Source organism: Dipodomys ordii, unplaced genomic scaffold, assembly GCF_000151885.1.
Source record: "Dipodomys ordii isolate 6190 unplaced genomic scaffold, Dord_2.0 Scaffold90, whole genome shotgun sequence".
Lineage (NCBI taxonomy): Eukaryota > Metazoa > Chordata > Mammalia > Rodentia > Heteromyidae > Dipodomys > Dipodomys ordii.
In genome coordinates, this window is record NW_012267306.1 from 7,784,718 (window position 1) to 7,809,860 (window position 25,143).

Below are 25,143 nucleotides of genomic sequence, written 5' to 3' on the forward strand. Positions count from 1 at the left end.
TTCTTCTTCTTCTTCTTCTTCTTCTTCTTCTTCTTCTTCTTCTTCTTCTTCTTCTTCTTCTTCTTCTTCTTCTTCTTCTTCTTCTTCTTTTCTGTCTTTCATTTTTCCCCCTTTGGTTTATTCCCTTCTGTCTCTGCTTTTGATTTCTGCACCCTTTGTCTTGCTTATAGGTTTATCTGATTTGGGGAGGGGAAGGGAAAGCACAGAAAGTGTGGAGCAAAGGGTAAACCAATCCAGCAGTGAAACCCACTAGACACTTTGTTGGAAATGAACTACATAGAAGTCAAGAGGGGAAAAAAATGGGGGAGAATGAGGGAGGGGGTTAAACTGTTCAAAAGGAAATGTACTCATTACCTGACTCATGTAACTGTGATCCCTCTGTACATCAGCTTTACAATAAATTTTAAAAATAAAAAAGAAAGTATAAATACACTGCTGTATATGCATCTATTTTCCTTGCTGGAAAACCAATGCATCCAATAAACTGTGTATCCAGCCTAACCTTGGATAACAGATAAATAGCTACCTGAATAAATGATGGAAATGTGAATATGAAGAAGAATGACACACAAAAATATGTGTTTGTAATGCCCTAAATTCTTTTTTCAATAAAAAATAGTTTGCAATATCATCTCTTATTGAAGTCATTATAATTTTCTCACTATGCTTGTGACCTGTCATGCAAATATCTGTTCTTGGAAGTCTAGTTAGTGATTGACAACTCAACATCATGGTGTTAAGGAAAAAAAAAGATTAAGAATTCAAAGCCATGTTGCCTAAAGAAATTCTATGCCACTTGAAATGCTCAATATTTGCCTCTTTACAATACTGTAATCACAAGCTACATGCCAGTATTGAATATTTGAAATGTAACTAATGCAACTGAAGAATTGGTGATTTCCTTTTAATTGAGTTGCATTAAATAGTGTTGTGACTGATTGCTATCTAGCATTTCACTCTGTAAATCTAGTCTCCCTTTAAGGAAAAGAAAATTCCAGATGAATTTGATCCTCACCAGGATCTCCTTTGGTCAAAGTGCAATATACCACTCTATTTCCTGTGATATCCTATTGCATTCTTTCTTTGATGAAGCCAGTAGATTTGCCCTGCACAGTCATTGCCTATATACCATTGTTAATTACCATTTGCACAAAAGGACACTAATAAATTATATCGGCAGGAACCTCTAATGACTTCTCCTAGGAAGTGGCTTTCAATTTAATCTTTAAAATAAGCAAGGTCAGCCTGGGGTTGGAGATCCAGGGTGAATGAGGGAGTAAAAATGAGCTTCAGAAAAAGATCAGGAGGAAAAACAAGATGAAGGAATATTTGATTATTTAGAAAACTTGCACTGAATATCTTTTGTGAGAAGGAGGAAAAGGAAATTTGAAAAGCTCTAAACACATACATTGTTTAAATGTTATCCCAAATACTGGCTTTTACATAATTTGGTGTAACTTCCCTTTGCAAATGTTCATTCTATCTCATATATGTAGGGTTTTATTTTATTCCATTTTTAAAACGTCATTTATGTTTTAACTATTAAATAAAATAACTTAAATTACAACATTGTTGCCAAAATTTATTGCTTAGACAGGATTGAGATTTAGGAAATTTATTGCCATGAAGTCACCAATGGTTTATAATTTATAAGACTTTGGATTAGACATTAGCACAGTTATTATTTCCTCTAATGCCTTACCTCACCAGTTAATAACATTCAGGAAATCCAAAAGACAAAGGGGAAAGAGTAGTCTTGAAAGCTAAAAATAGTCGTTGAAAACTGATGCAATCATGCAATAAAATATGGCACAATAACTTACATGATATGTTCATGGTATCTGCTAAAGCAATTAGAGTTCATGAAGTTAGAATTGTGTTCCTGTATTACTACTATAAATGAAAACTGTTTCAGCCCAAGTAAGGCATATAAACTGTATGGTTTATTGTATAAGTGGGTCCTAGGATTTTTAGTCTTAATGTTTTCATATGTGATCTATTTAACATTCTCCTAAGGCAGAAAATCATTGAGTAGCAATCAAATTTCAAAATACTTTTCAAGCAGTGCCAGTGACTTGTAGGATTTAGTCCATATGAAAACAGAGTATTAATATGCAGTAAGGTTAATTCATAGTAAGTGAGTACCTTCACACCTCTTGATCGTTGGAAAGCAAAAGCATCAACACTGAAGTTTCTGACTATCATCAACAGTAAATGTATCTTGTACTAAAAGCACATGATAAAAGAGGTCTCTTTTTAATTTTTTTACACATAATGTAAATTTTAAGAAATTCCAAGTTAAATGCATGAATGGATTGGCAGTTACAGTGATTTTAAATCACATATTGATAAGATCAGGATGTTTATATACTTGTTTTAAAAGAAAATCACATATTCTGAAATTTAATATTTTTATTCTAATTGAATAAAACCTAAAGTTATGAAAATATTTGAAGAAAACTTCTCAATTAGTCTTTTTGCAGCTATTGGAAAGACCCTCAATGCCTTATGGAAGGTAGAAGCATCTACATATATTTTGAACATCCATATATCTTTTTCAATTTTATTGTTAAGGGTGATGTATAGAGGGATTGCACTTACATGAGTAAGGTAATGAGTACATTTCTTGTCGAACATTGTTAACCTCTCACTCTTTTCTCTCACTTTGCTTCACTCCCACTGCCCTCCCTCCCAAGTCTAAAGTTCATTTCCAACATAGTGTCTTGTGAGTATCGCTGTTGCATTGGTTTGCCCTCTGTCGTTTGTCTCACCATTTTTTTGTTCTCTTTCCCTTCCCCAGATCAGCTAAACATATATACAATTTTTGCTCATGGATACAAAGGCAGGCATTTCTAGTGTGGGAGAAGAGATTTTAATCACAGAGAATGATTTCACTATAAAAATATAGTAACAATGCAAAATTGAAAACCCAAGTGAAGATTGTGTGTGTGTGTGTGTGTGTGTGTGTGTGTGAAAATACCGTACAGAGGGGTTACAATTACATGGGCAAGGTAGTGAGTACAGTTCTTATCAAACATTGTTGCCTCCTCCTTTGTTTCCCTTACCATTCCTGCCCATCTCCCACCCCACCCATTCTTCCCCCCTCCCCACCCCACCCCCAGCCACTCTGCTCCAAAGTTGTAAACTTCGTTTTCGACCTAAAGTCTTGCACATCTCATTGTTGCAATGGGTCCACCTGTATCCCTATTTAAACGAATTTTTTCCCTTCCCCTCCCAAAATTATACCAACATCAAATAGAGTGAAAACAAGGGTTATACCGTGGGGGAGGGACATACAAAGCAACAAAGAAATCATCTTATAAATATCTTAGAAATAAAAGCAATAAAGAAAAAAAAACCATTTGGGTCCTTATTTTGGGGTTAATTTCACCTAACATTAACTTATCTGACCATTTCTGCTTGTCTCAGACATATACCAGTTATTGCAAATAAGGGAAACCATGGGACCTGTGTTTCTTTGGGCCTGGCTTACTTCACTTAATATAATTTTTTCCAAGTCTTTCCATTTCCTAACAAATGGGGCAATGTCATTCTTTCTGATGGAGGCATAGAATTCTATTGTGTATATATACAACATTTTCTTGATCCATTCATCTACTGAGGGGCATCTGGGTTGGTTCCATATCTTAGCTATGGTAAATAATGTTGCAATAAACATAGTTGTGCTGGTAGCTTTAGTATGGTCTTGTTTGTGATTATTTGAGTAAATAACCCAAAGTGGGATTGCTGGGTCATAGGGGAGCTCTATGTGGAGTCTTTTGAGGAACCTCCATACTACTTTGCAAAGTGGTTGAACAAGTTTACACTCCCACCAAAAATGCAGTAGGGTTCCCTTCTGTCCACATCCCCTCCAGCATCTGTTGTTATTAGATTTTTGAGGGCATAATAAGTTCATTGTTATTACCATATATTGTGTTATTACATTTTCATGTCCGCTATAAGACTTTCTTACCTTATTGCACTTGGGGAGTCTGAGGTTTTAGGGAATTTCAAGAATTGCCTGAGGCCCAGAAAAAATTAAAGGCAGAAAGAGGGAGCACTACCTCACCCTTCTGTCTAGTTTCAACATCCTTGGACTCCATTGTTGCTTGCAATAGATATGAAGTGTACACTAAAACATTTGTGTTTTAAAATGTTATTTACCTTTTGAATGCAAACATCAAATCACAATTATTTTGACTATCTTATGTCACTGAGCTAGGAAGGATAATCAATTTGTTTTGCCCCTTTGTATAATCATATAAAATATGAATTTACATGATATACAATGAGATATTATGGTAAGAATTACATTTAGAGTAAAAAGATTGTGTATCAGTTAAAGAGGGGTGACTCACTTAGTATATATTTTTGAAGTTCAACAAAAATGAGGAAAGGTTTGAGGATATCACCTGACACCATGACAAAGGCTAGTTTTTCATCTTCTCTTGAACCATAACTGGTATGCTTAACCTCTCTGCCTATGAAGTCTAATCCTGTACCTTGTAAATCATATACTACATGAAACTGGAAGTACTTCTCATTTGTCATGACAATGTGTGTTTAACTTGGCTATCAGATCCCAGATATTAAGTGTCACATGCTTTGAGAGAACAACTCCTCTTTGTCAGTGTTACAAAACATTTCATGAGTATTAAAAAATGGTATTTTTACAATATTCTCTACCATATTGACACTACATCTATTTCCTTTGTTCTCTAATCCACAGTAAATAAGTATATGTGAATTTTAATCATAATTACAAGGTTTGTGGTAGAAAAGTATATTTTCATTGCTAGGGACATCTAATTACTAAATAGAGAATCGAAGCAATGAAAAAGTAGACTTGGTAATTCCCACTCACAGTAATAAAACTCAAGAACTCTTGGTTTGCTTCCTTTTTTGCTTTCCTCCCTAATTCAAATGAATTTTAAGATTCATAACTTGAAATCCTGCCATTAGCTCCATCAGAAATATTAAATGTTAAATAAAGTGATCTTTACTGACCATAAAATGAATGTCATTTACTATTCTAAGATAGAGAATACTTTTATGTGAATAGCAGAGAAATTGCCAAAAAAGCTATTTTATTTCCGACTATAGACAAGTTAATGTGCTACTGGAAAAAGCATACATATTCTGCCTTAATTAATTCCCAGAGCTCCTGGATCTGAAAAGAATGCTCAGAAATGATGCCAAAGTTATTCCATTGTTACATATAAGTTGAGGTCGTTACATTTATAGACTATATATAGATTATAGAATTTCAGCAAGGCTTCAGGCAGGAATGCACTTCATTGAAGATTGGGGTGTCATGCTTTTCTGCACACATACCAGCTCAGAACGTGAATGAACATTTTTTTTTAAATTTTAGAACATGAACATTTTTATATGTAGTCAGAAGTCCATTCCTGTCTCCACAAACTGGGGCAGAGGAGAAGTGCCTGTTCTGTTGATTTAACCTCAAGGCATACCCCCTTAATATATAATCTAATATTTCTCTCTTAGACAGAGGAGGAAGAACTTCAGACATCTTACATGTTGTTTATCTAACCAAATTTCATGAGTAGCACCAACATTGTATAAAGGACAAAGTATGGGATGACTCTTTGAACATTTTTAGTGGAAATCACACACAGAAGAGTACAAGAGTTGATTCTCCTTTTTCTCTTCTATCTAGAAAAACAAAAAGAGACACTCCTGTAAGTCTAAAATTATTTCAAAAGTCACTATGATACATCTTGGTATAACTATTTAGGAAATAGATTAATTCTTGCTATGACATATTTTGCTCTTTAAATTTTGGGTCAACAACATTACCTACAACATGCTAAATGGTACTAAAAGCTAAAAAAGCAAGGAGTTCTTTGGTTAGATCCACTTCTTTTAAATCACTTAATGTATTTTGTGGTCTCTAAAGTTTGCACAAGCTAATGTACTCTCTAAGTGACATGATGGAAATATCCCTTTTTTGTGAATAAATGAAAAATGACTTCTTTTGTTTTAATCTACAGGACAACATTTTTAAACTTGAGGACTCACATTTTGAAAATGGCCGTGGGAAGAGTCCTTATGACCCTAAACTTTTGACAGCATCTCTTCTAATAGGTATGTAGACAATAATTAATCAAAATAATTAATCTCTTTTAAACAGTAACATCCTATGTGTTATATTTATGTCTAGATTTTCTATTATTAATCACTAACCATTTCATGAGTAGAATATCAGAAGTGATATATTTGAATATTTGAAAATGGAAAAAAAAATACTAAATGCTGTTTTGACATTGCACTAACTTATCTTATTCTTTTTTATCAAAATAATTTAATAATATCTTTAAAATAGCTCTAGCAGTATGCATCCTTATTTGAACTTTAATATTTAACATTATAAGAAATTTCTCTTGATTTTTCACTTGAGAGATAAAAAGTACTTAATGATTTTAAAACTGACATTTATTCTCGTCTATAAATTGTGGTCTGAGATCTATCAATTTCTCAACATCTGGACAAATTTATCAGTACAGTCATTGTAAGTAGTGTAAAAGTTAACTAAACCTTGACTGTGATACATTAGTCAGCTTATTCTGATGTCCTATTAAATAGATTGGATGAAGGAATGCTTTTTGTCTTCACCTTTTGTGAGGCCTCTTGTTTTTGTTTTGTTTTGTTTTGTTTTTTCTTGAAATGCAGCACAGTATGTTTTTGTGATTCCTTCTAGGTGTTTCTCTCACCATCATTTCTTTTTTACAAGTTTTTCTTTTCCGTTTTTCCCTAAGCAATGCAGATTTTGAAAGATAGATCTAAGAAAATATAATATTTAGAAGTAAAAGTGGAATATTTTCATCTACATTGGAAGTATTTTTACGTATCCTTTCAATCATCTCCACAATGGGATTCTCTAATAGACAAAAACTAATCAATCATGAAATAAGTTATTCATCTTCCTTTTGTCTTCTTCCTTCTTGCCTCCCTTCATCCTTTCTTTCTTCTCCTCCTACCTTCCCTATTTCCTTTCCTCCCTCCCTCTCCCTTGTTCCCTGGTTCCCTCATTCCTCCCCTCCTTTCTTTCATCCCTTCTTCTGCTCTTCCTCCTTCCCACCTCCTCACTTTTTCCCTTTTTCTGTTCCTCATCCTTCCTTCCCTCCCCTTATTCTCTCCCTTCCTTCTTTCTTTCCTTTCTCTCTTCCTTCCTCCCTGTCTCCCATTTCTCCTCTTCTCTCCTTCTCTTTCTCTTTCCCCATTCCTACTCTCACCTCTCCTTCCCTCTTTTCTTTTTTCTCTTTCTATAAAACATAGAAAATCATTTGATAGCACAATAAAAATGATGGTAATTTTTTCTCAAATTTCTAACTGAATTTTCAATAATACATCTAGATTTTAAGAAAGCAAATTTGTTATTATCTGCTTTGTAATAAATTTATAAACTTTCCATTTTTATTCATGTATTAATAAGTTTGTTTTCTACTCAAACAACAAAACATACTAATCATGTAGACAGCTAGATTAACTATGAAGTTATACTTTTCTACTATTGTTAATGTTTACTGCTAATCCATGTTCCATTAAGAACAAAAGCATTGCAGCCTAAGATATCTTCTCTATTGCTTTTCAAATGCAGACAATTTCATTCCATTTGATCCATTTATACAGCATTTAGACAAAACTTTAAGACCTGTAGGAATTCAACACACTTAGCACACTTATAATTTCCTTATTCATAGGTAAACCAGTGATTATATGAGGATGCTTTCCTCAAGAGTAATGCAGACATTTGAAAGTTGTCTTAAACAAAGGGGAGGAGCCATGCCTTGTTCCAACTTGCAACCCATACTTATTTAAATTACACAGTGAATAAAAAAGTTAGGTATTATTCAAATCGCAAAACACAGTCTGTAAAAGTGAGCCTCCAGCAGCTTTAGTTTGTGGTATGTTTCACAGTTGGGATTGGTTTGATTATTTATTTTAATATTCCATTGAGGGAGGATGATGACAAGTAGGCATTACCTAGTTTCTATGGTATGCAACCACACAAAATCCACAAACAATATAGTTTAGAGGTTATATTAGAATTTATTTGAAAAGGCTATATAGGCTTATGAAAAGGAAAAGAACATGAAGGAATTACAGTGAGCCAAGGAGGGGAAATGTGGCTGAGAAAGAACTATAGACATTTCAGAAAAGCAAGCTTCTCATAAAGTTCAGTCCGAATAAACCCTATATAGTAAAATAATTTAGTAGCTTTCAAAGACATAAAGTGCTTGTGGATAAGACTGGAAAACTTAAATTTTTAAATCAATTAACCAGAAGAACACAGAATAAGAAACAACTCCTCTTACAGCTAATAAAATTGCAGAATCCCTGCAACACTTTAGACTCAAGAGTTTTAACTCACTTTACAAAGTTGTTTCCTTCATAACCATGTTATAAATTTTGCTTTTCACAGAACATTTAATTCCTTGCTTTGGGTTTTTGTTGGCATTTTGTGTTATACTGCCTTAGGTAGAATGCTCACTAGTTTAATGGGCTTTTGAACATAAATAATTTCTATCATGTTTTCCAAACTATGCTATTTACCAAGGGTAACAACAACCATCTATGAAATATACAAGCAGTAAGTACTTTATACTTCAGAAATAAACACTAGGATATCTGATCTTCTCACATAATTTAAATATATCCTCTTTATCTCAGCCTATAAGAGAGAAAAAAAATGTAGGTGGTTTCAGGCTTATTTCACCAGCACTGGGAAATAAAATTCCAAGTTTGGTTCAGATCATCTCTAAAGTGGCAAGATGGATTCTGGCAGTATGTACTTTTTATACTATCATCTCCAAGACAAAGCAATTTCATCCAACAGAAAATTATAAAACTATATGCCAGCTTAAAAAAAGTAGTTTACTGCAGGGCTTCCGTGGCTCACGCCTCTAATCCTAGCTACTCAAGAGGCTGAGATCTGAGAATCCAGGTTCAAAACCAGCCCAGGCAGGAAAGTCTGTGAGACTCTAATCTCCAATAAAACACCAGAAAACCGAAAGTTGCTCTGTGGCTTTACTTCACTAAATTATTGTGATTTCATATAATCTCTTTCCAAAATGCTTGTTTGTTTGTTTGTTTGGTTTTTGTTTTTTTGTCAGTCGTGGGGCTTGAACTCTGAGCCTGGGAGCTGTCCCTCAGCTCTCCAGCTCAAGGCAAGCACTCTACCACTTGAGGCACAGCACCATTTTCAGTTTTCTGGTCATTTTTTGAAAAGAAGAGTCTCAAGGACTTTCCTGCAGGGCTGGATTTGAACCATGATCCTCAGATCTCAGCCTCCTGAGTAGCTGGGATTACAGCCGTGAGCCATCAGCACCGGGCTGCTTTTTTTGTTGTTTTGGTAATTTTTGTTGTTGTTGTTGTTTTAATTAACCAGAGATAACACGTTTTCTCTCCCTCGTAAACATAATCCCTAAATTACCACATCCTTACATATACCTTACTTGTCTCAGATCCTCTTTAAGAAATGTACTCATTATCTTGCCCATGTAATTGTAACCCCTCTATATGGTATTTTCACAATAAAAAAAAAAACTTGATTTTTACCAATCACTTTAGTAAGGATCATTTTTTTCATAGGAAATTTTCTGGAATTTATTCTTTAAGATATTTATAATTTCTTTGCATTTTTTTTTTTTTGTATCAGTATGAGAGCTTGGACTCAAAGCCAGGACCTTTGACGTTAGCATTTTGTACTCAAGGCGCTGGAGACACACCTTCACCTCTGGCTTTTGCTTATTAATTGGCTATAAGAGTCTCAATCGGGGCTGGGAAGGTAGCTCAGTGGTAGAGCGCTTGCCTTGCAAGGCCCTGGGTTCGATTCCTCAGCACCACATAAGCAAAAAGAAAAAAGCCGGAAGTGGCGATGTGGCTCAAGTGGTAGAGCGCTAGCCTTGAGCTGAAGAGCTGAGGGACAGCTCCCAGGCCCAGAGTTCAGGCCCAATGACCGGACCCCCCCAAAAAAAGTCTCAATCATTTTTCTGCACAGTCTAGCTTTGAATCTTCATCCTCAGATTTCAACCTCTTGAGTAGCTAGGATTACAGTTGTTTGCCACTAGTTGCTAGCTAATATTTTTATGGTTCAGGGATTTCTTGATGCCAAATAGCAGTCACTCCCCTGCTCAGAATAAATGCCAGCTGCAAATGGAACACAGGACTAAAATCTAGTATCTTTCACATGAAATAAATACCAGCTCACATTTTCATGATGTGAAAGGAATAGTCAACTTCAGAGTAATTTTATTTCCTCATTGAAATCTTTTCCAGGCAATGCAGCACTAATAGTTTAGAAATATTCCATTATTATGTGATATTATTGAGATCTATTTCAAAGACCTGGGATTTTTGTTAAGGTTTTATCTTCAAGCTGGAATTCTGTCTTGCACCTGGAAAGAACATAATTTGACACTAAAATGCTCTCACTGGGATTTTAGAAAAAGCTGGGTCCTCCCTAAATTAATTAAATATGATTGAGAAAATTATTTGAGCCTCTTTGAAACTCAGTCCTCTCCAATCTAAAGTGGTATGTTATATTATTTGCTTTTGTAAGAATTAAAGAAAACAATGCATCTCTGAACCACTGTTTTGAGTGTTTGCACATGTCTGGAATACATAGGTGTGATGCAGAAGCAAAATGAACTATTAGCAGGAGCTTCACGTGAGGCGGCTGGGAGGCAGATTTCGTAATTTATAAATTTTGTATTATTAATTTTGCACCTTATGCACATTTTACTACTGATGTAACAATATTTTTAAAAGAATAAGTAATAAAGCCAGTGTATTATATTTATTGATATGGAAAAGGAACTCAATAAGTGTAAAATTATTTCCACTTGTCTCAAAGTTAGGTTTATATATGTACATATATATGTATTCATGTATGAGTGTATGTCTGCAAGAGAGAGAGAGAGCAAGATATCTATTTTCTGTTTCTCATGACTACTCTATCAGTAGAATTTACTTATGACGTTAACAACATAATGATTTATAATGAGTTGTTCTTGGTTTGTTTGATTTCGGTCATATCTGTGCAAGTAATGCTGCAATTCCATCAAAAACATTTCGCTCTCCTCCCCCATCCCCCTCACCACACCTTTCTTAGGAATTGTAATCTGATACCTTAACTGATCTAAGTCACATTCTTTTCTTTCACTTCATTTAGAGCTTTGGCAGAAAGTCTAAAGTATATGTGAATTTTTGTTTTTAATGCCAGTTTCTCAGGAAACTTGGTGTTAATATATTTCATAAAACACTTTTTGTTCATTCCAGTAAATAACTATTTTCCAAAAAAAAAGCAGATTTAAAACATCAAATTGTTAGGGAAGAATCTTGCTATAGTCAAAATAACCAGTTTTGGCCTTTTTACTCATTCTAGGTGCTTAGTTTTGTCTATTAACCATTAGCATTTCCTAGTAGAATATAATATTTTAAAATGTCAAAACACCCATGTGATGTTTTTTGTGGAGATTGTGAAACATCTTGTTGGACAAGAGTATCCACATTGTGTAGCGATTCCTTGAATATATAATTCTACCATCAGTTTAATAAAATTGGGCAAAGCATATCATGTTTCCTTTCACTGGCCTATTAATATATGTAGAAAGCTCAAAAGTGTGGATAACATCTATAATGTCATTTATATCAAGGCAGAATAGTATTTACTAATATGTTTGTTCCAAATAATTTGTATTCGGGTTTAGAAAATGATCACAACACTATGCACAAAAGTCAACATATAATTTGATCACTCTATAAATTACATAGAAACTACAAAGTAAGTTTGACTAGGGAGCATTTTTGTTAAATTGCTAAAATAATACAACTTATACCAAAACTCTAAATTATTTTGGATACTCACAGGCTATATCCTATTTTGGTGGATAATTAAAGTGTTTGAGTATATTAATTTTCATATGCTTCTGCTGATGTATTCACTGTTTAAAAAGTAATAAATGATAGTATGCCATTTTGATTCCTATTTTTTACCTCTTGTGCATTCATGCAAAAATAACAAAGCTGTTATATTTTACATGAGACAATCATTCCCAATAAGAATCCCCATTGAAATCCAGCAGAAAATCTTATCTAAGTTTTGGTGCAAAGAAACAGTTGCTGCCATACAACAAGGATAATATAAAGCATGAATAAAAAGTGATCATTGCTACCACCCAGTCATCTGGACCCCTCTTGCTAGAGAAAATCACCGTCTCTTGCCAAAAACAGTAATTAGGTGCAAGATAATTTTGCATGGATGGAGGCAATCAGAGTCTAAGCTGTAGCCTTCTTTTGATTAAAAAGTCAATTTTTAATTTAATTCTCTTTTTAATAGTGAGTCAACAGCTCTTCTGAATAACTTTTCTTTTGTCTGAATGAACTTTCTATCTGTTATGAAGAAAAAGAAAAGCAGTCTCTTCTTGCCTTTAGTTTCATTGGTATTGACTTTACCAACCTCCTATGTGAGTGAATAAAAAAATAAAATAAAATATAACAAAGCAAAGGAGTAAGAGCAACAGATTCCTTTCTATCTCCAAATAACAATTACACTGTGAAGGTTATTTCAACTTCTTCCTGAACTATTTATATACATAATAGCAACCATAATTATGGATTGTATTCACTCTTAGAAAGCTAGCAGACCAAAAGTGATTAATCAATATTACTCTATCATTTCTGGTAATTCTGCTTGGCATATTCAACCTAATATTAAATTGATATCCTGAGATGAAAACATTTACTTCTGACTGCCTTTATTTTTATGTTCCTAATCAGTGGATTAAAAAAAAAAACCATTAACTCATCCAAATAATCAAAAATTAGTGTTTAGGATTACTGTAATTAATGTGGACTATTTAGAAAAATGATTTATTATTCATTTTTTCTTTTCTTTTAATTTGTAAATATATTATTTCGCTTTGTGTTGACAGGCAATTAAGTTAACTGGAGGAAATAATAAGAAGCACTTTCTGTTGCAAAGTCAGAAAACATAATTTTCCAAACTTCCATCTATTGAAAAGTGGTCTGATTTAGTGTAAAAGTCTTTGAATTAAATGAGCCTAGGTTTAAACCTTCACCTTGACTTGTCTAACCTCTATGCTGAGAAATACTGAATTTCTTGGGTTGTAAAATTGGGATAACATTATTTAGGTAATTCAATGTTGACATAACTATATGAAATAATTTGAAAGCTTCAGTCTAGCACCTGATTGTGTAGAATAATAGCAAAAACAGCTTCTCCTTTTTTTTTTAACCTTTCTTCTTTCACTTTCTCTTCTTTAGCTTCTGATTTATAGTACTTCTGCTGTTAAACCCTGATTGAGAGTCATTTCAAATTGGGTAAAAATGAGTCAAAATGTAGTGAAATCTTGATCCACAGTGATAAAGACTTGGGTTTGCCAACATTTCCTCTTCCATGCACATTTATGTTATATATGAAGTTCTGTAGTGAACCTATGTTTGGGCTGAATAATAGCTAACCTCAAATTCTCTGAGTAGACCCCTATAATTAAAATACTTAAAAATATTATCAGAGAAAATAATGGCAAGAAAAATATTTTTTTCTAATTTATAAAAATCTCATTACTTCATATTCTACTGGAATTTAGTTGGCACTAAAATATATAATATGAAAGATTTTACAGTGATATTTTAGTCTATTAAATTAGATTATTAGAGCCACAATAGTTTCACACATTTTGTAAATCTATGTATAATGACTATTGTTTATATCTTTGAATACTAAATGTTTGTCACTGTTCATAGCAGGAAAGAATGAAATTTCATGTTTTAAACTCCACCAGAGAATCAGATTTTACTTGCATTTCTATGTTTGTGTTCAGTTAATAACCTGACAGCATGTGAATGAAAACGTGATACAACCCTTTCAATACAGATGTAAGATGAAATCTATATAGTTTGGGATAATGAAATAAATGACAGTCTTCTTTTCACTCAAATCATCATACAAACTTTTTCCCCTTTTGCCTTAATTGAATTAAATAATATGTATGTGGTCTTATTTTTTCGCAACATAGATGGAGAATTATACTCTGGAACTGCAGCTGATTTCATGGGGCGGGACTTTGCCATCTTCCGCACACTTGGACACCACCACCCAATCAGGACAGAGCAGCACGATTCCAGGTGGCTCAATGGTAGGTGGTGCCTGCGTACCCAGACATACAACATTCACCACTGCATGAAGTCATCAGCGAACTCTCCATTCATAGGATGTACAGATGACTTGGGATTCAGTATGCTGTAGCACTAATGGTGATGACTTCATGACTGTGGGTGTGAGAAAGTTGAGCAAAAGACAAAAAATAAAAGGAGATTACAAATTCAGGAAATACTTGTTATGTGCCAAACTCGAAGTTTCTCAGTAGTTAACTATGGAAAGAAAGAGATTTGAGCTAGAGTTACGGAAGGGAGGTAATGGGAAAAGATAAGATGACTTAACTATCCTGTGTGACACAGAACCACAACAAATCTCACAATGCAGTGTTTTCTCCTCCCAGCTCTCATTACTCCGGAGAGCATCATAGAGGGTACTGAACATTAGAAAATAACTAAAATAACATCACATTGATATTGCTCTTAACATTTCAAAGGACTTTAATAATAATGTTTCACTTGATTCATTTACACATTTATCAGATATTTTTGTAGTAGTCCCTACGATAACACTTGATAATATTAATTGATAAGCAATATACAGATCTGCCTGCAATCTATTGAAATAAAGCTGCCCAGACACCATTCTCCCATCACTGAACATGTTCTTGGCCCCCTGTTATTCATTGGCATGAAGATTACAGTTCACTTATGTCCTCATTAGGGTCCTTGATCATCTCACTCTGAATTTCTGCTACACTTATTTTACTGCTCCTACTCCTAGAAACTTCAAAGATTACTCAATCATTACTATTATCCAATACTTAATTATGGGGAAAAAATCACACATCTGCCTCTAGGCCTCAGTGAAACAAGGTTATGTATATATGTATATGTATATATATATATATATAGTATATATACAGTAAAAATACTATACAGAGGGTTACAGTTGTATGAATAAGGTAATGAGTCCATTTCCTATCAAGCCTTATTACCTCCTCCTTTGTTTTTCTCCTACCATACCTTTCCTCCCCACTCCCCAGCTCCTCCCTCCTCCACCCAAAGTTGTAAAGTTCATTTTCAACATAGTATTTTGTACATCTCATTGTTACAATGGGTCAACCTGTGTCCTTGTTTTAGCATTTTGTTATTTCCCTTCCCCTTCCCAAATTAGAAAAATGCATACACAAGATTCAGAGCTCCTGAATCAAATACAGTGAAAACAGGAGTTATGGAGGAAGAACATACAAAAGAAACAAAAAAAATCACATAGTACATTATAAATATGTTAAAAACAATAGCAAGGAAGAAAAAAGCACTTGAGTTACTGTCTTGGGGTTTATTTCACTTAACATCATCCTATATGGTCATATGTACATAGCTTTTGACCTTTTCTTCTTGTCCTAGACATGCACTAGTTGTTGCAAATAAGGGAAACGATGGGACGTGTGTTTCTTTGGGCCTGACTTACTTCACTTAATATAATTTTCTCCAAGTCTTTCCATTTCCTAACAAATGAGGTGGTGTGATTCTTTCTGATGGAGGCATAAAATTCCATTTTATATATATATATATATATATCATATTTCTTGATCCATTCCCCTACTGAGGGGCATCTGGGTTGGTTCTATATCTTGGCTATGGTAAATAACGCTGTGATAAATACTGTTGTGCTGGTAGTTTTAGTATACCCTTGTCGTGACTTTTATATAACAGTCTTTGTTCAAGATTGACCTCAAGCTTCAAAGTGACTATTCAAACAAAGCAGACCTCAAATTCCCTAACTAGACATGTCTTTCCTCCTGTAATAGTTCTATGGTCAATTATTTTTCTTTTACTATGAAGCAAGACATGCATGTCACCTTCCTCTTCTGACCTTTCTACCTAGGTTCTTCATATGACTGAATTCACAGTTCTTTTGGTTGTCCTTATGTCTTTTTACCAGGACTTTCCCCCATGAAATCCTTACCCTCTTATCCCAGAAGATAAACCTTTACTAAAGTCATGGTTAATCAGAGTTTCATTTGTAATCTGAGTAGGAATTCTCTATGCAACATTCTTATCCTAGTTGGCCATGTTAAAATTGAGTTTTATCTCCTAGTCTGTATTCTTGACACTTCTTCCAAAGGTCAGAAATGTGATTTCACAGTTTTTAATCAAATTTCACATGTAAAATATATCCCCAAGGTTCCCCCAGGATTTTCCACTGTTACCCATTTTATTATTTTTCTTTAAATTTGTGCTGATTCTGGGTCATCTTACACTTGGCCTTTTCTACTCACAGCAGGTGCTCTACTACTTGAATCATGGCTCCACTTCCAGCATTTTGCTGGTTAATCAGAGATAAGAATCTCTCAGATTTTTCTGCCAAGACTGGGTTTGAACCTTCATCCTCAGGCCTCTCAGCCTCCTGAGTAGCTAAGATTACAGGTGTAAGCCACAAGTGCTTAGTTTATATACCTCCTTTTGAAAACACTCACTTCTTGAGCTGTCCTGATTTTTTTGCTCTCCAAAGAAGTTACCTTTAAACTTGATATCAGTTCCAAATTGGTACTTTAAAGGTAGATTATGGTTTGGATTGGGCACAAACACTGTGGTATCCAAAGGATTTTGAACAGGCTGACAAATCCCATCCCTTATTGGGTAAAAGAGGTGCAGTGATACTTGAGTGACCACTGAGAATTTGGAAGTCTCACTAAGGAAAGAAAAAATGCATAGTCAAAAAGAAGGACATGTGTAAAACTCCAAAAGACCTAGAAGACAATTATGGAAAGTCTACTGTCAAGTATTAAACCTGGAATGTTTGCAGTGGCAAAAACAATAGCAAAAGCCCCATTTTAGCATTTCTAGCTAGTCTGCTCTCAATCGAAAATTATTTATGTAGGAGGGAAAATGTTTGCTTTATATTCAAAGAGGAGGTGACTTTGATCTATGAAGAACTTTAAGGGGGTATAGAGGCTTTCACTGTCCTTGAGAAACAAAATCTCATTAGAAGATGAAATGGCACAAAGGAGTATCCATTTCATTTTTATGACCCTGGAGGAAAAAGCCATCAAGTGAAAGCTGCTTTTGTGCTGCACACACACACACACACACACACACACACACACACACACACACACACGCTGACAGCTGAGTCTGAAGAATTTACACTGTGGGAAAACAGTCATTGTCCACAACTCTGTACTTCATCTCTGAAAATGGGCAGTTCATTTGAGAATTCAGTTATCAGTCTCTCAGCACCAAACGTGAGAACTGATTTTTACCAAATTAGCACAAAGGTCCCATCTGACAGGGTACAGAAACCAGACAAATGCATGACAGAGGATGCAGACATGTTTGAGATATAACCAAGGGACCGTGAATCTCAAGCCTGGAAAAATCAGATACTATTTCAGAATCAAATTGGAAACATAATGTTTACATGCTCGTGCATAAAATAAATGAGTTTGGAGGCATCTGCATAGACTACACAATCATTTGTGTTGTCTAAAGTAATACATTGTTTTGTACAATTGTTATTCAGGGTCTTTGAGCTACTAAATTAATTTTGGAATTTGCCTTAAGTTACTTTTTTCCAAAAGCTTCATGTCTTTTGGGAGAATCAGTCCAATTTATGTGGCTCAAGTAAATTTATAATTTATTTTAATTAAGTTCTTTTTGGTTCCTTCTAAAGGGAGCAAAGAAAAAACCTTCATATACAATTAGATCTTAAAATACCTTGATTTTTTAAATTATAAAATTTCATTATTTTGTAATTTATATTACTTTTTTTATAATAGTGTCAAATAATAATCTCAGTTTTAGTGGGAATAAATAAGACTGGATAACCTTCTAGCAACTTAAACTAATTCTAATTTGTTGTATTATTTATAAATTTGTATATAACAATTAAAAATATGTTGATCATTTCTTAAACCAGAGGTTAGGATAGCTTTAGATTTTAAAATTATACCAGTATTTGTTTGACACAATGTGTTAGAATTTGCTGCTTTTATTTTTCTTGTGGTATATATATTCTCATCATATATAAATTTATACATATATATATATGTCTTTACATTTCAATTCAATTTTTAATTTATACTTAATTTGAAAATTAAGGTTTTTTTTTCCTCTGTGACTTTTTGTTTATTTGCAGTTAGAAAACAAATAGTCATGCTACTGTACAGCACTCATTTCTCCACATTTATATCTATATTTATAGAAGTACTGATGTCTAGTCCCTGGGTGCTTGGTATTCATTGGAGCAGATTTTTTTTATTTTTCTGCTTGAGGAAAAAACATTTTCTCATATTGTTTGACTCTTAGATTAAAGCTATATAATTTGAAAGACCACAGTCTTTAAAATGAGATAGTTCACCTTAATTTTGGTCCTTGTATGTGAGGAAAAGATAAGTTAATTACCACTTATAGTTACTATGGAAAAAAGAATACAGCCACTTATTAATGTATAAAAAGCTCTGACAAGGAGTTTGGCCTTAGCAAGTCCTTGAAATGTTCACTCCTGGTTCCTTTATCCCACATCTATTGGGTGGAGCATACTTAGGAAGCTTTGTCAGGCTCATTCTGTGAATGATTATATTTGAGTCAGGGTGAAAGGGCAGCCAGAGTTGGGCTTAATATACAAAACCACATGGAGCCTTGAGAGAGTCAGGGCCTGGTGAACACAAACAGACCTAATTACAAGGCCCAGAGTGTGAGGCCTTCCCACTCATTTCAAGAAGACCTGTTTTCTTTTAGTGGAATTTCCTAAAAGGATCATGCCTGTGAATAAACCCACCTACGTGTGTGTGTGTGTGTGTGTGTGTGTGTGTGTGTGTGGTTTGTATTTATTTTTCCTGTAATTGAAATGGTATGTAAGTCATCATTCCACTTCCTCTCCTTTGGAACATTCATGCCATGATGATCTACCCTCCTTTCCATCAGCATAATTTCCTCTGTGGTCATGTTCTAGGGTATTTCATGTTCTCTTAAGATTCAAGTTACTCCACAGGATGCATTTTAAGAAAAATAAAACCAAGGAACATGACTGAAAATAAATTATGAATGAGCACGTTCCTATGACAAGGCACTTGCTTGGGTCTTGTAATAAGCTGTTTTCATTCTTTTGTATTTGGAGGCAGAAACTATGTCAGAGTATCCAGTGGCATTTTCCTTTGGAAAGTAAAATGAGTTATTTGTTGTGCCTAATGTCAGACTTCTTAATGATGTCATTTTGAGTTATTTCTGTGCCTCAAGTAAATTAATAATATTTTGCTGACTTTTGGAGAAAAGCCTTCTATAAGCCAAACCTTATGTTTTTTTGTGTAGATGAATGGAACAGAAGTCAAGTATATATTTAGTTAAATAAGAATGACAAAGGTCCTTTTGTTTTTTGAAGTCTATAAATGAAGTAACAATGATGGAGGTTGTTGTTATTGTTTTTAATTTGTGTGCATTAAGTGGATTTCCCCTGGAATCTTTATTTGGCAATTCAGTGGATAGACTCACCCATAAAAATGACAGTTCTGTAGCTTATTTTTCTCAAAATTGCTTTAAAACTTGCAAATGTAGTATTCATTTTTAGCATTTTCACAAAAAATTTAGAAATCCAAGAGGTACATAAACAACAAAAACAGAAAACTATAAAGTTAACAAATGTAATACTTTCATTTCAATATTTACTTCTTTATCTTAATGGTCATCCTTTGTTTTCTTACAAATTTATGTCTCAGAAAATTTTTTTCATCCTAATAAAGAATGCATACCTGAAAATAATATAAGCTTCTTAATAAATAAATATATACCATAAAGTCATTCTGGTCTCTAAAATGGTGATAAAATTTAAAAAGCCACTAAATATACTACGTTTTATAAAACTCTATAAAAGTTACTCAGATATACTTTGACTACATTCTACCATCTTTTTAGGACCTGCTTTCTATGTCTCATCCTCCTAAGACATATTATGACTTTTGTTTTAAATTAAATTACACAGATAAGGAAAGAAAATACGTCTTTGGAATAAACATTAGCTCATGAGTGCCCATAGTGTTGCAAGTTGACTTATTTTCTTGTCAACTTCTGCAAAATGTTCTGAATAATATTTTTATGATACTTTATTTTAATAGTTTTGAAATGATTGGAATAAAACAAAAAATAGAGTTCTCAAATGAAGCATATTAGTCGTGAGTTTTGAATTGCTTATTTAAGAATGAAGAGAGTGGAAAGAGTAGAAAGTTAACATAAACAGAATTGGATTTATTTCAAGCAAAGTTGCTTTTAAAATATATTATAAAAAAGAGGAGATAGTTAGGAAATTCTGTAGAATGAGATCCTCTTGTCCCCTTGTTTTAGGCATTCTTTTCTCTCTTGTCTCACTGTCAGTTTAATGAATTCAGAGCCTGTCTATACCAATTTCCTCTTCCAAAGTCAGAGCATTCAGAGCCTGGTGGGCCTCAATAGGGATTTACTGCTGACTGGGTAATCTGGGTTCCTATGTGCAATGACATCAAGCAAAAGATTTACCAGAGAAGTGGATACCATGACAATGTGTGTAACCATGGCGTGACCAGCCTCCCCGACATGGCTCTCAAAAGCTTTCCCCCTGTGAAAACAGAAGCCTGTTTGCAAATTAATTAGTTTCTGGCGGCAGCCTGATTGTTGACCCAGAGTTTGTAGAGTGGAAAAACAATCAGATTAGTGTGCTCGGGGTAAAGGACCAGTGTGCACTTGCATGTGGCTTGCTCAACTATTGAATCTATGAATGGAGTGAAACAAATTCTATTCTGAGAATTCTAGGCAGAGGTTAAGTATGATGAGCCTGGATATCCCCAACAGCAGGGGCTGAGGAATTAAAGGATTTTAGCCAGATAAAGCTGAATGACTGGAAGCAATGTCATTGAATTTTAATAGCATGGATAATTTTGACCGAAAATGAAAAAAAACCACTTGTTAGTTTCTAATCATGATGTCTGTCAGGAATAATTTTGCAATATTATTAAATATTTTATGTAGACTTAAATACAGTGCCCATGTTGAAAAAGTATTTTTTGTGTATTTACTCCAGTATTAGATGCATGGAAATTTTAACGTGAATAATTAATCCCAAGTCAAAGAGAGTTATTGACTACATATGTGTATATATATATATGTATATATATATATATACACTCTATATACAAGTATATATGTGTACACACATCATATATGCACATATGGATAGATAGCTAGATAGCTAGATAAGTAGATAGATTCTGCAACTTACTTTAACACACTTTCAGTCCAGGGAGGATTATGCCTAAACATGATATTTTCATGCATTTGATAAAAATTCTAGATGTGATATTTGATAATTGTAATTAAAATAGGTAATCATCAAAAAGTCACTGATGATATATTATTCAGTAAAACTGCCTTACAGTTGAAACTACTCACAGTTTTTGCTCACACTGATAGCTATTATAGTATTTCCCATTCAAATATTACCTTTTCTTCTCAATTTAAAACAAAATCGAATCCAGATTTCCTTGCCTGTCAAGTCCTTCATCACCTCATCCTAAGAGGCTTCTCTTCTATTAAACACTGTCCTAATCAATTCAAATAGAGTTAATGGTTTTTTATTTGCCTTTAAATGTACTATTCACAGAATAAGTTTTCAATATTTTTACCTTTGATTCCCAAGAGCACATGGATGCATGTTGGTATTTATCACAGGGCCTAAAACCCTGTTCCCTACTCTGCTAAACTTACTTGTAGGCCCAGGAACTGGCCTGATAAGGTCAAGTCTTTCCCTGACTCCTTTTGTAACTTTTGGGAATAATTTATTTTGTCATGTAGTTATATCATATAGTCATGCTTTAGAAAAAAATAAGCATTACAACTATCTCCTACTACTTTCTAGGATGAATAATGCCTTCTCTATCAGGCAATTAGAACAATGTATAATGATAAAGACATACAAAAGGTACTTGTATTGTAGCTGCTGTGATTACTTTTATACTCTTAGAGACTCAGTACCCAACATGTATTTGGTAAATTAACATAAGCCAGGTGCAAGCTAATATCCCACTGACTTTGCTAAATTTCAATCTGTTTTTGTTTAACTGATAACTATTGATACCTGAGGTACTTTATTGAGTTAGAAAGATATGTGATATTTAGCGTTAATATCAAAATAATAGAAAATTTTTCTTTTCCATTATGTTTAACAAAAGTATCCAGTAATAACATAACCAAGGCTAGATTTCAAGAAATCATGCTTTTGTGTTTATTTAGCTCTAGAGAGTTAAGTTTCATTCCAGTAATATCACTTAAATAAAGAAACCACTATTTTAGTACTCTTTTCAATAATGGCTAAGAAGGATACATGCATGTATGCATGCATGTATGACTAGCAAAATTGCTACTCCTGTTATAAAAGTTTGTTTCTCAACTTTTTCACAAGCGGTAACTATAATCTTCAGGATAGTGGTTTAATTCTGGGGTTCCTTTGCCCTGTGCAAGCACTAGTTGCGTCTGTAGACACATGAAAGTTGCTCTTGGTGCTCAAGTCCCTCTGCCTATTTTTAACATATAAAGTAATTCATGAACCACATGTGTAAAATTTACCATTATTGCCCTATACAAATGAACAAACAAAAAATTGAGTTGATATTAGCTGGTTTCGTATTCATTTGTAAGAAATTCAGATTGGAATAATAGAAATATACACACTTAGCCAAATTACTCAGAATGTAGCAAACTGCCCTTTCTCACTACCTGAGCAGACACTTATCTCTAGAGAAGCACAGAAAGCAGCTTAAGGAAAACAAAAACAGAAGAAGTGACTGTGATCTATGCTCTTTCTTTGGCCGAATCTCTACTTCAAGGATTTCTTTCCTAACAATAATTATTTTGAGGAAAATACATCTTTATCTTTTCATCTATAAAATAGGAACATTTTCTGATATTAGCTGTGTACTTATTTCTAAGTTACACTTGACAAAAGATATTAGAAATGTCCTAGATTTTATATATCAGCCAAAATCCATTTATAAAATAAGATTCAAGGCTGTAGTATGTAAATTGTTTTCCCAGTAGTATTAGGAAGAAAGATTTAAGCATGTCTAGAGATCCTGAAAGGAAAATGTTCAAAGTAGAAGTGTTCCAGTAACCTTGTGATATCAATAAAACAAAACAAGATGAATTCAAAAACCTCTTCACTCTTACTCCTATCTCTTAGCAATGCCCTGATGTCTTGTGATGCTTTTGTACCATTCTTATAGTTCCCATATTAAATTACATATCACTGTGTAGTGGATACATACTGATTTACAAGGGAAAACATAGTTTGGGAAATTGTTAGTAAGTTCAATGGATCTAATGTTCTTAATTAGAAGCAAATTTTTCATTATTGCTCTTAAAGATTCAATAAATTAAAACTATTTTTTATTTAGTGTAGACTAATAGCATAAGGAACCCATCAAAAACATATTTTTTCAATATACTTATAATTTGTCTAAATTCTTGTAAATCCAAATACTCTATTTTCCTCACTTTGTTAACAATTTAAAAATATGCCAGGACTTCAGTATCAAAGAAAATGTGCTCATTGTATATCTATAAAATTTGATCTAGATTGTGTATAGGAAATTGGTGACAGCAGATTTTGTTTACCATTGGAATTCACACAACCTTTTCAACTCACCAAACAGGATTTAAATCACAGAGTTGTGTTCTGAGCTTATACATTGTGATATGACCCAGCTAAAGATTAGTGAGCTCTTAGCTCATAGATCCTAAAAGTTAAAGAAGACAGGCTTATATCAGAGATTTCCTTGTCTTTTAACTACTTATACTCATAGAGCCACTGTTTCTTTATAAGCTAGGTTCTCAGAAAATAGTTAAGAATGAATAAGTAAATTGGGCTTATATTCTGAAGTAGGAAAGAAGAATCTTGTAAGCCAAGACAAGTTCTGAAGACTGAATACAAAACATAAAATGCATGATAATCACAAACTCTTACTTGTTTTTGGATAAATTAAAGAGAAAGACTACCAATTCATATTCCAGAAGATTTTAGAGGGAACATGTTGACTCAACAAGACAACAGATCACTTAATCAGTAATTTGATTAATTGCTTTTCATTCGACAAATGTATTTGTATACTTACTGTAATCATATCAAGTATTTTAACTAGAGAACAATTATTAGGGTAGTGACACTGTGGCATCTTCAGAAGTCTGATTATCTTCTCTATTGTGTTATTTCTGTTAATATTCTTTATGAAGAAAAATAAATCACATTCTTGATACATCTGATCAGACATTCAGGCAACAAATACAGAGTTACACTGTAATTCACTTTGAATAGGTGAGTAGTGACACTGCAGAGAAAGTACCAATGGAAAAAGCAGCCATATCATGAAATTGTGCAAAATCTCTACCAAAATTATCATTCTTTTTCCCAAAATTATCATTCTTTGCATTAATTTTGTCATCTTGACTTTATATAAATATTCTGCAACTCTATCAGTGTTGATATGATACATTTTAAAGATTTTTTCTATATTGTCAGTGCTATCAAAAATTAATTGGAACACATATTAATTCCTAAAATTTCTCAAATTGTCATCTTATATTGGGGCCATATGGTTGGGAGTATAAGCACTGAAAAATATAATGAAATACGATATGACAGAGGTAAGAATGCTACATTATTAATGGCGGTTAAGTGTAGTTACTTTTTAGCAGGGATTAACCTATTTCTACTACTGTTTATCAGTTTAAAATCATTTTAAAGAATATTTTTGGCATCAGAAATTATTCAACACTATTCAATACAATTTATATTTATCTGTATATTACTTAAGTTCATCAATTGCCTGGAAGTCTACATATAGTTGGATAAAAGACAGTATCCCTATATCTCTGAGATTACTTACATATATCTCCAAGATATCATTATATCTAAAACACACATCTTAGCTCAGAAAGTAAGGAAGATGCTATTCATTTTCTCTTGAATGAAAC

At 33.5% G+C, this 25,143-nt stretch overlaps 1 protein-coding gene across 1 annotated transcript in view; it reads left to right on the forward strand.

Annotated features, from left to right (window-relative positions):
* Sema3a (sema domain, immunoglobulin domain (Ig), short basic domain, secreted, (semaphorin) 3A) overlaps nucleotides 1–25,143 on the forward strand; it is a 228,431-nt gene that overhangs the window by 128,041 nt on the left and 75,247 nt on the right. The window contains exons 5-6 of the mRNA XM_013026102.1: nucleotides 6,015–6,108; nucleotides 14,067–14,186. Coding sequence (XP_012881556.1) covers nucleotides 6,015–6,108; nucleotides 14,067–14,186 — 214 coding nt within the window. The remainder of the gene's footprint in view (nucleotides 1–6,014; nucleotides 6,109–14,066; nucleotides 14,187–25,143) is intronic.